Source organism: Sinocyclocheilus grahami, unplaced genomic scaffold, assembly GCF_001515645.1.
Source record: "Sinocyclocheilus grahami isolate Dianchi unplaced genomic scaffold, SAMN03320097.WGS_v1.1 scaffold633.1, whole genome shotgun sequence".
Taxonomy (NCBI): domain Eukaryota; kingdom Metazoa; phylum Chordata; class Actinopteri; order Cypriniformes; family Cyprinidae; genus Sinocyclocheilus; species Sinocyclocheilus grahami.
Window position 1 is genome coordinate 900421 of NW_015505812.1, and position 14180 is coordinate 914600.

A 14180-nucleotide genomic window follows, 5' to 3' on the forward strand; every position below is an offset into this window, starting at 1 on the left:
AAATTTATTTGTAATTTTTTTAAAAATTATTTGTACTTTAAGCTTTTCATTTTTCATTTTTCATTTCTAACAAACAATAAAATAGAATCAAAAAGAGATTTGTAGTTAATGAGCCATACATACAGTTTTTTTTCTTCATCAGTGAATTGAGCTCCTCTTCTAATTTTCATATCAAAAGCTAATATTTGTGTGGAATATGGGTTGCCATCTTTTCGAATCAGGTGGTGTAGTGCAATGGAACTAATAATTCAACAAAAACAACACACATCTGTTAGTGGAAAGCAAGGTTTAGATTTTATAAACACATGAATATTACATCGGCAGTTGTATCTACACTCAAATAAGTGATAGATGGACAGTATTTGGCAAATACCTAAGCTCTGTGTTGGGTTTTTCGCCTCTTTTTGAATTCCGTGACAGCTTCAGATTGCAGCCTGGGTAAGGAAATTCCAACATCTCCGTCTGATTACTGTAGACTCTGAGAGGTCTGAGTTGATTTTGAAGTTTTAGGAGATGACCTGCAACACATTCATATAAAAAAGTTTAGGTTGTGATCTTTGGTCAGGTAATCTTCTTTGAAAGTGAATTGTGTAATTCCTGCTTCACTAGTGGGTCCAAAATGAAAAACATAATTGGCTATACAGAAAATGTACCTGCGACAACATCAACTGATTTATTTGAGGGGCCACAGTACAGAACAGCTCTCTTCTTCTCTGAACTGGTGGCAGGAAGCTGTTGGATATTTTTGAGCAACCAGTACACAATATGGACACCAACAACAGTTTTTCCAGTCCCTGTGAAAATGCACAACAGTAATATATAAGGGAAGGAATGGAAATTGCAATAGCCTTAGGCCAAAGAAACCAAAAAAAGTCCAAAAATATCTCTAACCTGGTGGTCCTTGGATAAGAATGAACGGGTTGGTCAGTGCTTCTCTAATAGCTTTGGACTGACTGTTGTTTAGATCAGAAAACCCAGAAGGGAGATAACCGTCAATCTCAAATCTGGCTGGCATCTGCTTTGAAATGTTGCATCCTTTGAGGAAAGACAGTGTTAAACAAAATGAAATACATTTGAATGGATAATTGTTTAAAAGATGGCTAGTAAATCATTAGTTTTGATAGTAGGGTTTGAAATATAGATATGCAAAACATTATAATATGGCAGTAAATGTCAAACTGTTGCACCTCCTTCACAGTTGATTTTCCTGCCCATGGCGATATTTTTTACAAGTTTGTTGGCTTTGGTTAGACTGTTAATTGCATCCTCTTTGCGCCTGAAAATGAAATAAAGCGTAACAATAATGTGAGTGAGTGTAACAAAGATGTGATTATAATCTAAGGATACATATAAAACAATACAGTGTACATAAATACAACATTTTAATAAGCTGTAGTGTCTATAATTTGCTCCTGCCCATGGCGATATTTTTTACAAGTTTGTTGGCTTTGGTTAGACTGTTAATTGCATCCTCTTTGCGCCTGAAAATGAAATAAAGCGTAACAATAATGAAGCATTCAAATATTGTATAAAGATGTGATTATAATCTAAGGATACATATAAAACAATACAGTGTACATAAATACAACATTTTAATAAGCTGTAGTGTCTATAATTTGTAGTCTTACACATCTGGCAGAAGCTTTGGAATCAGCTCCAGAGTAAATCTTGTCCTCTCACAGAATATGGCTTCCGGAATATTTGTCATAGACATGTGGTTAATTTGAAAATCAATTTGTAAATTATTTGGTTCTTTGGATTCTGTTTCTTCAACGTTTGTAATTATGCCATGGGCCACCCACGTGACCGAAGGAATATCCATAAGAGCTGTGCACTGAGAGTTTTCCAGAAAGGGATTACTCTGGTGAATCCTAGTTCGAATGCAGAGGAAACTGTTCTTGAGGTCACATTCAATGGACCACTGAGATTTTTTGTCAAGTGGGAGGAGAAAAAAACCCTGATGCGTCTTTTGAGGAGATGTTTTCCATTTCAAAGCTGCATCTTCAATAAGAATACATTCATTTTCAGTCACCGCATTGGAAGCTGACTCCATTTCACACAAAGGTTTCCATATTTCCTGATAATCCATGTATGTCATGTATGAATTCCTTGATGAGTGGAATGCATATTTTGAAAAACACTTAATTGGATCTCTCACATGCTCCAAACAAATCTCAAATTTTGGATGCACAACAAACAGCTGAATTGCTGGTGTCATTAGTCCTTGTGCCGTGGCTGTACCTAGCTGTACTTCGACTGCCTCACCTGGCTTTATTCTCATCGACAGTTTGGCATAATGCTCAGCGTACATGGGATCAGATTTTTCTGAACTTGTAGCATTTCTCAGTCTTTCATTGAATTGTCTTGCATGGATTCTTGAGCTGACGTCAAGTTCCTCAATCAGGGGAAACAATCTGTCCCAATTTTCCTCTCTAAGAGCAGCTGCTAGGCATTTCCAGGTCTTTGTAGAGACATAGGCCATGACTGAGTTTGGATTTTGCTGTTTCACTTCAGCAAGGATGTGAGGATTGGAGAATGAATATATCCTTCGCACCCATTTCAAGATCATGCAGTTGTTGGTTTCATCAAACTGTGGTTGATCTGCCAACTGAAGATCCCTGTACATAATGTCTAAGTTTTCTGATATAGAGGTGCTGTTAAGTGGGAAGGATAATCTGAAGTTTGTCCCTGATGCATTGAGTTCCACAATGTATGCCACCTTCCTTTCGCTTTGGGTTGACAGTTCTATTGCAAAATGTAGAGCATTTGCTTTCCTCTTATATGCTGACGGTTGGTCATTTTTCCTGGAAAATTCCATACAAGACAGGTCAATGTCATGAGCTGTGTACCTAACATTTGTCTTGCCAATCACAGAATGAAGAAGACGCTGCACAATGACATCTGCATATCGGCGGATTGGAGATGACGCCCATGTATAGCTGTCAATATCTAAATCATAGTGGCCAATTCTTGAGACATGTGTTGAGTTTGAACGCAGAATACATGCTTTGTGAAACAGTGTCCTAAATGCCATTGCAAAGGGGAGAAGTTGGGGGTGAATCTCATCGGTTGCAATAAAGTCAATTATTTTGTAGATATTTTTCTGCTCTGCTGCTGTCTTCAAGCATCTCAAAACAGATTTTAATATGGGGAAGGTTTCAGAATCAGAAATGCAAGCTTGAGGGTTTGGCATGGCTCTGCGGTGGATCAAACCTTGGTTATTCAGTTCATGAGACACATGTTCACTCTTATGAATTTGACTTGAGAAGTGAACTGATAGTGGAATCAGGGAGGCATTTTTGTCAAAAAGGTCAGAAAGCTTTTCACTGTTTGGCCTGTCCTGGCACCTCAGTGGAGTTATGCTCCTTGTTGTTTCATCAAACAGAAGACGTTCAGCAACCGTGTGGTTAAACATGATCATCAACTCTTCCACCATTAGGTGAGATTGTCTTCTTCCCAAAGTCACGTCTTCATCTGGCTTTTTGTAGCACCAGTCCTCTTGTTTTCTGTATCTCCTGTGAACTTCAGCAAAGTTCCATGCTTTCACAAGGCAGGTTTCAAGCGGGTCAGATTGCTGACGATTGTTTTCAAGGATATCCTCAACTTCATCATAAGAAAATTTCCTCTTGGAATGAATGACAGACTTGCAAATGAATCTTGTCTTTATGTGGTTTGTCTTAGTATCCACTTGTATTATTAAGGAGATGGCTCGTCTCTCTTGGTTAGGAATCAAACTGAAGAAATCGGCACTCAGTTCTTTAGGGAACATGTGTATAGGCTCCTTTCCACATGAATAGAATGAAGTACACAGCTGTTTTGCATACTTGTCCAGTTCACTGTCTTTAGCCACAAAGCTAGCAACATCAGAAATGTGAACTCCTATTTCATAGCACTCACCTAAATCGCGTACACTGATTGCATCATCAAGGTCTTGTGAATCTGCGGGATCAATGGTAAATGTTGGGAGCATGCGAAAATCTATTCGCCCATCTTCAAATAAATTAAGACTTTGAAAGTCTCTCATCTGTCTTTCCAAAGATGAAGAAAGTGTTCTCCTCAACTGGAACTCTATGTCAAGAACCTTCAATCCATCTTCTAAAGTTGTTATATTTGGAAACTTTCCCACAACAATCCCCAAGGGACATTTGTAAAACGTTCTCCACTTAAGCACTCTGACAACAAAGAGATATTTTCTGTGTGCCTCTTCATTGATTTTGACGAACTTCTCTATTTTGAGGTTCTCAGGATTTCTTACAGCAATGTGGTTTGGTTTGTCTTTCCAGAAGGGTGTGTAGATTTTGGAGATGCATTTATTGATAGGTATCATCACTTGACTATCATGTCTTTCAAGGGTGCAGACAAATTCTTTGACAGTATCCGCACTTTCTACGATGTTGATCACTTTTCCTGTAGGAGGATTTGATATCTCACTCAGGATCTCCACTGTTACCTTGTCTCCAGGGAATGCCTGTCCAATGTTTTTTCTGCCGTTTATTTTGATTCTTATGGAGGGCTCGTCAAGTGGTCTAGCATAGGCTCTATCAAAACTCTCTTTGACCAGCTCACAGTGTTTATGTGTTGAAGAGTTAGTCAACAGTTGCTCTTCATCTACTTCTGCTAATTGGTTGCTAACACTACTGACAAATTGCTCATGTTGAAAAACTGGAAACAAGCCCTCCTCTGTCAATGGAAAGTTGATGTATTTGCTCTCATCAAGAAGCTCTTGAAGTATTGGGTCTTCTATGTCTGGTATTTCAGATGTAGTTGATTCACTATCGCTGCTGTCTTCATCCTCACTTCTGCAGAGCTCAGATATCTCAAGGAGATCTTGTTTCAAAGAATCCAAGGTAAAGTTATGGGCGCTTCCCTTGTTGATGCAATCCTCTATGTATGATGTCCATAGTCTCCAGCATGTACCGAACTGATGGCAGCAAAGTGCAGCTGCATCTCCAACAACAAATATTTGAGATTGGGCTCTTGTCATAACTGTGTTCAGCACTCGCATGTCATTAAAAAACTCAAGAAAAGTCCGGTCCGTATCCAATAAGCTGTCCTTGGTGTGCACAGTGGAAATCACTATTACTCTGAACTGTTTTCCTGAAAAATATGGGAAAAGGCAGTATCTGTAAATCACATGCATCAATACTAGTGTGTTTGAACATAATCATGGCATAGTATTACATTCGAGTAATGCATCATCTTTACCTTGCACATTTTCGGCATTCTCCACAGTGAAACGGGGCAGTCCAAGTTGACGCAGTCTTTGCCTGATTTCCAACACCTGAAACACAAATGAGGCACAAGCATCTGGTATATACACACTTACATGAATCTGATACAATAGCAGGATGCCATTAATAAAAGCATAATATAAATAGGCAACTAGCAATAGGTTTGATACCTGTCTGCCTTGAGAAAGGACACAGACTGATTCTGGATCTTTATCACCCCACTCTTGAGGCCATTCCTCCATTATTCCTTGCACAATGTCAACAACACTTAGAATTTGTTCCGCATTGAACCAGGACATGCTTGTTGGGTCCAAACAGCATTCTCCTCTTACATGATGGAACTGCAAGGCATGCTGGTGTGGATGAGGAGGCACACCTCCTCTAGCCTTGATCACATCACTCTTTCCAACATAAAAATGCGTTGATACAAAATCTACAATATCCTTTGTGGAACGGAAGTTTTCATTGAAAATGATTCGGCTTTGTTTGGCAATATCACTGTTTTCAGCTTGGTAGTAATAGAAGAGGCGATTGAGGAGGGTACGTTCTGAACATTTGTCTTGTTTCACAGAGAAGAGCTTTGGTCCCATCTGCATGTGGTCTCCTGCTAAAACAACACGTGTATTTTTACCTGCTAAGCCCAGTGCCATAAGAGCCTCACACTCCAACATCTGAGAAGCTTCATCAATCAGAATGTGGCTGAAGTAGTTTTCAGGGAGCTTCATGTCATGGAAGAAACGAGCCACAGCAGTTGTTGTTATGATGATTCTTGTGAAATCTAAAACAGCTTTATCAGGAAACTCAAACTGATTGCCATCTCTGGATAAATGGCAGTACTGTAGCGTGATGGTATCAGTAGATCTGGGATTTCTTTCCTTTGCCTTGATTCTCAAAGGTTTGGCTTCATGAAGAACAGTTGCATATTCATGAAAATGTCCTTTTACATAAAGATCCGCAGAACTGTATCAAGGAAAAGAGAAATAACTGTAGCTTACAATGACTGCATTATACTATTACATTTTCAGACAGTTTCAAAATGACACTGGCTCCAAGGTATGCATTTTTATGAGTTTACGCATTCCCCGGAAACCAATTCCAAGACCTTGCCCTTAATTGCACCATGCTTTACTGTTTGAGCTTGAGAAATGGAATTTAAAATTTAAAAATGCAATTTCCCTGATGAAATGACCAGTATGTATTTTGGATGTTGGCGTGCCAGTGTCGCCACAAGATTTTTTTACTGGGCTAGGCCAGGAACAAACGAGCATTAACCAGCATGGAAATTCATTTTATTCTGAGCTGGTAATTTCAGAAGGATGTCGGGCTGCCTCCTAATAGTCAATTAACCGTTAGTCGACGAGAAGATGCTTGGTCGACCAAAATTTTATTAATCGCTTCATCATAGAAAAAAAATCCACAGGAAGTGGGGAAGTCACACAGTCCATGAAGGACAGATCGTTAACGGCTGGTCTATGTGGAAATATAGTACATCGAGCAGGACATTCAAACGCTCACCTATCATTCATCAACCTCAAATATGACTTTTCATCTGAGCGTGATGGATTGTAGCGTGGTAGAAGACTAGTTAGGTACGCAGGAGCTAACCCATTAAGGGCCTTATAGGCAAGTAATAATATTTTGTAACTGATACGGAACTTAATAGGTAGCCAGTGCAGAGACTGTAAAATTGGGGTAATATGATCATATTTGTGTAAGTAGTAAATATGTAAGTAGTAGCAACTTTACATTACTGCTCAGTCTTATGTTAACCTAGAAAAATGCGTGCTATTCAAGTGTCTGTGCGGAGTGTGGAAGCTGAACAGTAGTACACTCACTGCATGACAGACGGAGGCGCTGGTGCGGTCACTTGCTCTTTAAATACTCCATCATTTTTGGTCATACAGATAAAAGTACATCTTCTGAATCTGTAAGGATTCTACATTTATTTGTGTGCACTCAGAATAACAATGAAATATTGCGCTTTTGTAAAATATTAAAGCAAACAGGATGTCTGCCATCTCTGTCTCTGTTAACTTGAGTGCGCAACTACGAATCTCTGTGTATACTTGCATTACAGACATTATAAATATATCTATATAGAGTGAAATCTCTACTTTTAAATGAACCAATTCAAGTGGAAAACAAATATTCTTCGATTACGTAATCCATATGAAGCCTGTATACAGGCACATCACTACTGCGGAGATGACGGGTTCATCTCTTAAGCTGAAAACAAAGAAAGCACTAATTTATCAATAAATTCTTAAAATGTTAATGCAGTCTTTTCCCTGACACATTCATCATTATTATATCTGCCAAGCTTTTTTTGCGTGTGCTTGAGCGCTTATTAGGCTATGTAGGCAATTAAAGGGTTAGTTCACCCAAAAATGAAAATTAGCTTTTGTTTTACTTACCCTCGAAGCCTCCTAGGTGTATATGACTTTCTTCTTTCAGACGAATCCAGTCGGAGTTATATTAAAAATGGTCCTGGCTATTCCAAGCTCTATCATTGCAGTCAGCGGGTGTTGCAGTTGAACAGTCCACAAGTCGTCAAATAAAGCTTGCGCATTCATAATAAAACGTGCCGCAAACGGCTCTGGGGAATGAATAAAGGCCCTCTGTAGCGAATCCATGAGATTTTGTAAGAAAAATATCCATATTTCAAACGTAATAAACACTTTTCACTTTTCTCCATCAAGTATCCCCCAATTGTAAGTCGCTTTGGATAAAAGCGTCTGCTAAATGACTAAATGTAAATGTAAATGTAAATATACACCTAGGATGCTTCGAGGGTAAGTAAAACACAAGCTAATTTTCATTTTTGGGTGAACTAACCCTTTAAAGGCTCATTATTATGATTTATATATTAATAAACGTGTAACGAATAGTCAACTAATACTTAAAATTAATGACTACTAGTCGACCAGAAAAGTCTTTAGGCCTAGTTGAGGGCAGCCCAAGAAGGATGACCTACTTCTGTGGGGTAGTACTCTAAAGTGCCTAAGGTTGGGTATCGTTTGAATATTATCGATTAGGATTCCGATTCTGCTTATCGATTCCGATTCTTATCGATTCCTAATTCCAATTCCAATAAGATAAAAAAAATCCATTAACATTTTTAAGTCAAACATTTAGATGTCAAACATATTTATTCTGTCTTTTGCCTATGATTTTACAAAAAAATACCATAGAAAAAAAACAACTAGACTAATATAAATTTCATTCATTAAATTGTTAAAGACAAGTAAACAGTAAGTAATAAAATAGGAACAAACAAATCAATTAGCAATAGCATAAATAAATAAATAAAACAACAAATTTCAGGTACAGAAATTGAAATCAAAAGTTTAAAAACACTGCATAGTTTTCTTTTCATAAATACAATATTGATGGATCCTCATTAAATTTACAAAAGATATTCAGTCAGTTAATGATTTTCTTTTGTTCTTTGATTAACATTAATGACAGGCAGCGCATTTAATAGGTGACAATCTCTTTAACACCAAAAGCACGCGCATCTAAAAATACTGTTACACATGCGTTTTCTTTCTCATCTGTTTACGTTGCCTTAAGACAAAAAACGGCGGTGTTTATGATGATATACTGATGTATTTTGTGCATACTGGTCGATAAATGTGAAAAGAGAAGTCAGTTCCGGCCCGGAACAACCTTTTCTGCAGTGGAAATGCACGGAATGGTTGGAGAACAAACACAGGTCGGGAACCTGCATCGGGACCGCTGTCAAATGCGCTGTTCTCGCGCTTCAGATGTGTGCACTGCACGCAAACAGTGTGCAAGTTCTTTCCCTTCCTGTGCTTAAATAGTTTAAAATCACATTAAAATGCAAACGCAGGAATCATTAAGCGGAATCGAAATGCACATGTCTTATCGAATACCCGGTTATTGGAAATTTGGAACCGGTTCTAAAATGGAACCGGTTCTCAATACCCAACCCTAAAAGTGCCACTGCATTGTGATGCCTTACCTGTTTGTGTGTGTGCAAATCAGGATTTTGTTCTGTGGTTGCTGCACAAGAGCCTGGGTCATCTTTGCAAGGGTTCGAGTTTTCCCTGTTCCAAAAGGTCCATAAATCAACAAAGGTGGGATGCTGCTTCTATTGCCTGTTACACCCAGAATAAAGTTCATTGCTGCTTGCTGCTTCTCATTTAACTCTCCTGTATCTGACTGGGAAGAAATACAGACCTTGCTGTTTTTCAGATCAGGCAAAACTTTGTCTAAGTTGGGGAGATCATCAATGGCCTTGTGCATCTCACAGAACCAGAGACGATTTAGCTGGAACTGGACTTCCATCTCACACTGCTGTCCATTCTGCAGGTTCAAATCAGTGCAGCATTGTTTGGAAAGCTGCAATACTATTTGTGTCTCATTGGCAGCATCCTTCAAAAATTCAGCCTCATAAATAGGCCCAATACAATCATTGTTTTTCACAACATGAACAAGAGATCTGATAGCATGTCTTTTCACTATGAAACCTTGAGGAGCATCAGGAGTGAGTGTGTGAGGCAGAGGCACAGAAGCAAAAAGTTGCCCTGAATAAGCCCATTTCATTCCAAACCTGACATCAAACAGTTGATTTTTCAACTGCACATTGCCTCGTAGATTCAGCCTGGTCAGAGAGAGTACAGATTGTGAATTTGGATTTTGTTATAAACTTTAACTGTCAAATCCAAATACATACTTACGTATTTATATACATACATACCTGGTAAGCAGTTCACCTTCGACCTTTTCCTCCTGATATAAAAAATTGTGCATGCTGTGTTTGTAGTTGTCATGGTTAATCACACTGTTCCTCTCATCTATCATGATGAGCTTGTATCTGTTTCTCAGCTCTCTCTCTGCCTCTTCTCTTTCAAAGAAAGGAATGATTTCCAGGCTTTCCTCATTCCAGGGCTCAAGATTCCTGGCAGACTCTTGTTTTTCTAGGGGAACCTCAGATGTTGGACATGTGACTCTTGTTCCCTTACACTCATCCTCTCCAACTCTGACCTTGATTTTTTGTCGTAGTACGGGTCTCGTGTTGAAGTCAAACACTACCCACTGCTCATACTTGCCTGGTTGGTCAGATCTGAAGGACACTGGGATTTCATACTCTGCAGAAACAAATGACAATAATTAATTTGTGAACTTGGCAGTTCAATTAATTAATTGATGGCAGTTTGATTAATTAATTAATTAGTATTAGTAAAAACATGCCATACGGTTTCTTGCTGGGTTTTGTAAGAAATATTAAATCACCTGTTTTTTTTTTTTTAAACCAATCACTACTGGAATATGTCCGTTCCTCATCGGGGTCTTTGCCGAGGCTGAATTTCGCCCCCAGTTCCCATTTGAATAAAGTAATAATCTCTAGAGGTTCCTGGAGGGATTTAAGTCAGTTTGGAATTACATTAAGATCAGTGTCATTGCAGAGGCTATCCTACACTACTGTCTCACACTTACAGATGTCTAAACAGATTAACAGACCTCAAAAACTGGATCGCACCATATATACAACATATCCACTTGGTAATAAAAAGTTGCAGTCACACTTTATATTAGGTGGCCTTAACTACTATGTACTTACATCAAAAAATATGTACAATGTACTTATTGTGTTTATATTGTATTGCAAAACACTTTTGCTGCTATTGAGGTGGGATACGGGTAAGGTTAGGAACATGTTTGGTGGTATGGGGAGGTTTAAGTGTAAGGGATGGGTCAACAGTGTAATTATCAATGTAATTACATATAGCTATTTTAAAAAATATAAGTACAAAGTAAATGTAAGTACATAGTAGTTAAAGCCACCTAATATAAAGTGGGACCAAAGTTGCTAACAATTTTGACAAGAGCTTGTTAAATTCTGAAAAGATGCTTTGAGTAATTATTTTCTTATCTTACTTGTGGACCTAAGGATAAGGACTTCCTTAAGGTTCGTTATCAAAATTATGAACTGAACCCCATAATTCTTACATTAAGAGCAAATGTAGTACTATCAATCATTAGTAACTGGTATTACTCTATTGTAACAAACCTGGTCAAATGTAACAATGACAATCTTTTTTACCCATTAATTTGGAATTTAAAGACAAACGTTATACATGTTAATGTACAGACCTTGGATTTAATGGTAAAATTCCATGTACACACTATTCCCTTTTTCCGTACATACACACTGTCTATATCTGTGTCACAGCTGATAGAAACATCAGGAAGGGTGTCGCTGACCTGCAGGAATATTGATTTAATCACTGTTTATGATATTGTAAAAAGCAATTTTAAAAATGTACAATTAAAGCTTTGGTTGTAAAAATATTATAAAAAATAGCATGGGTCAATAAAATGTATTTGTTAGCATACATAACACAAGGTTCAAATTAAATGCAAGTACAGTAGCAATGCAAAAGAGTCAAAGAGAGGTCAGAGATACACCTGTCAACAGGTCATAACATGACATTGTACATTGTTCATTACCGAACGGCCCACTTACAATCATTTTCTTGTCATTGCTGTGTCTGTATTCCTCCAAAAGATTGTCCTGATAGGACAGTAGACCCATCTCGGCTGCATCTCTGGCTCTTTTTCTTGAAGCCTTGATTCTCTTTTGCCATTCATGAAGTTCCTCTTGACTGTGCGCCTTTGTGCAGTTATCACCATACTCGCATATCAGGGGACTATGGGAGAATGTTTTATAGGTAGCTTAAACTTACTTGGATACAAGCAAACATCTAATGGCATGTCACACTTCATATAAATACCTTTCACACAATTTCAGGTCCTTGTATGTTGGTGGCGGATCTCTGTACTTCCAAGTCTGAGAGGTACCTGTATCTTCAAAGATGAGTCTCCTGTGATTCACAGTGAAACAGTGGTTCATCAGTTCCTCATCTGTCGGGAAGTGGATGTGGCAGAATGTGCAGTTGAACTGTCCTCCTTGTAGTGTCCTTTGGTTTTGTTTTATCATTTTCACAAGCTTAGGAATTGCCAGGTTTTCATCCTTCATGACGTTCCACAGCGCTGCTTCTTCTGAGCTCCTAGCATAGGTACATCTACCTTCATGCTGTGTGCATCCACTTTCTTCAGTGAAGTACCAGCAAACAACATATTTGGTAGGTCTGGGAAAGCCTGGCAGGGGGGCAACAGGCCTCCACAATGAATTGTCACCTTTCCGCTTGATCAGTAAGATGTCTTCTGAGCAGTTATGGATGATCTCCTTATAGGAATATGAAATCTCATTGTGTTTTTTACAGCACTTTTTACAACTGACACACAGCTTGTATGACTCTAGTAATGCTTGAAGATTTTCTGCAAGAACCATGACTTAAAAGACTGTGAAAAGAAAACGTTTGCAATTAGAATGAGATTTCACAACTGCCATTTACAACTTATTTTTTGTTACTGTTTTTGTTACCTTGAGATTTTGCTATGGGTTTTTATCATGTGGTTCTTCAAAATATGAATAAAACAAGGTTTGTGATAAATATAAATTAACAATACTTTGATCTTTTACTCTGAAAACGTGAATTTTGAAGCAGTTACATTTATTTTTTAAAACACATGTTTGTACATAGGAACGTTTGGGGATTTATGCTGTACAACAAAATGTTCAAGTATCATCAAGTTATGCTTACCGCAGACCTGGTTTTACTCATATTTTGGACGAATTGCGAATTAGTCTTCTGGGTTTTGATGTCATGGCTGCAGCACTGTATTACACATTCTAATATTGATCAATAAACCTTTTCACCCTTCAGATAAAATAAACATCAGTAAGGCACATATCTTTACACACAGTAATTTGTATCTACAAAAATGGATGTGGTAATTGAAAATGATTAACCTGCCAACACAACCCATTTCAATAAATGTAAATGCAAAATCAAATACTGTATAAGTGCAGTTATGACACAATAAGCACAATGCACAGAACTATTTCAAATGTCTATTTAAGGATATAAACAGCTGATTAAAGTAAACACCTTATAACAATAATTTCAAGTCAGCATCTCTTAAAGGAACACTTCACTCCAAAGATATTAAGTAATGATTTATCTTCATGCTCAGTATGACTAATTTCACATGTGTAACACAAAAGGGAATGCTTATCACAGTGAGAGACTTAGTCACCATCCACCTTTTACTACGTGACCCTGGACCACAAAACCAGTCATAAGGGTCCATTTTTCGAAATTGAGATTGATGTATGGTTTGTTAGGATAGGACAATATTTGGCTGAGATACAACTATTTGAAAATCTGGAATCTGAGTAAAATATTGAGAAAATCGCCTTTAAAGTTGTCCAAATGAAGTTCTTAGCAATGCATATTACTAATCAAAAATTAAGTTTTGATATATTTACGGTAGGAAATGTACAAAATATCTTCATGGAACATGATCTTTACTTAATATCCTAATGATTTTTGGCATAAAAGAAAAATCAATAATTTTGACCCATACAATGTATTTTTGGCTATTGCTACAAATAAACCCAAGACTGCTTTTGTGCTCCAGGTTCACATATGGAAAACAGTAAAGTAAGCAGTGACTGAAGCTGTCAGCTTTGAATTCCACAGATGATTACGAAATGTAATGATCTTTTTTATAAAGATTCATTAACTATTTTCTATTAAATAATAAACTGTTCACAAAAGAATCAGGTAACGTGAATCAGTAATGCACAGCATTATCTTACCTTCATATTTTCCTTCCCATCCCAATGGTTTTCTGATAGGTCACGATCTTCCTGTAACACTGGATGATTCAGCTGCTCTCAGTGTCATGTGCATCAAGAGGTGTTTAAACAATTTATAGAGATGTTGCTGCGTGACGCTGGATAAGTCACTCCCTTCCTAATTAAAGGATAACCTTATTTTCCAGCACAGTGCAAACACAGTTTCATCGTTCAGTTTCAATACTGAAGCCTGCCCTTTTACTAAATCAGAAAAA

At 37.7% G+C, this 14180-nt stretch overlaps 1 protein-coding gene across 1 annotated transcript in view; it reads right to left on the reverse strand.

Moving 5' to 3' along the window:
- LOC107558169 (helicase with zinc finger domain 2-like) overlaps window positions 1-13968 on the reverse strand; it is a 35471-nt gene extending 21503 nt beyond the window's left edge. The window contains exons 1-15 of the mRNA XM_016241791.1: window positions 13927-13968; window positions 11993-12563; window positions 11725-11908; window positions 11352-11462; window positions 10491-10611; window positions 9955-10345; window positions 9217-9858; window positions 5402-6191; window positions 5206-5281; window positions 1629-5097; window positions 1188-1276; window positions 892-1035; window positions 654-794; window positions 374-518; window positions 124-240 (exon numbers count right to left, since the gene is read on the reverse strand). Of these exons, the coding sequence (XP_016097277.1) occupies window positions 124-240; window positions 374-518; window positions 654-794; window positions 892-1035; window positions 1188-1276; window positions 1629-5097; window positions 5206-5281; window positions 5402-6191; window positions 9217-9858; window positions 9955-10345; window positions 10491-10611; window positions 11352-11462; window positions 11725-11908; window positions 11993-12552 (6980 nt within the window). The 5' untranslated portion in view covers window positions 12553-12563; window positions 13927-13968. The remainder of the gene's footprint in view (window positions 1-123; window positions 241-373; window positions 519-653; window positions 795-891; window positions 1036-1187; window positions 1277-1628; window positions 5098-5205; window positions 5282-5401; window positions 6192-9216; window positions 9859-9954; window positions 10346-10490; window positions 10612-11351; window positions 11463-11724; window positions 11909-11992; window positions 12564-13926) is intronic.
- Window positions 13969-14180: the final 212 nt, after the last annotated feature.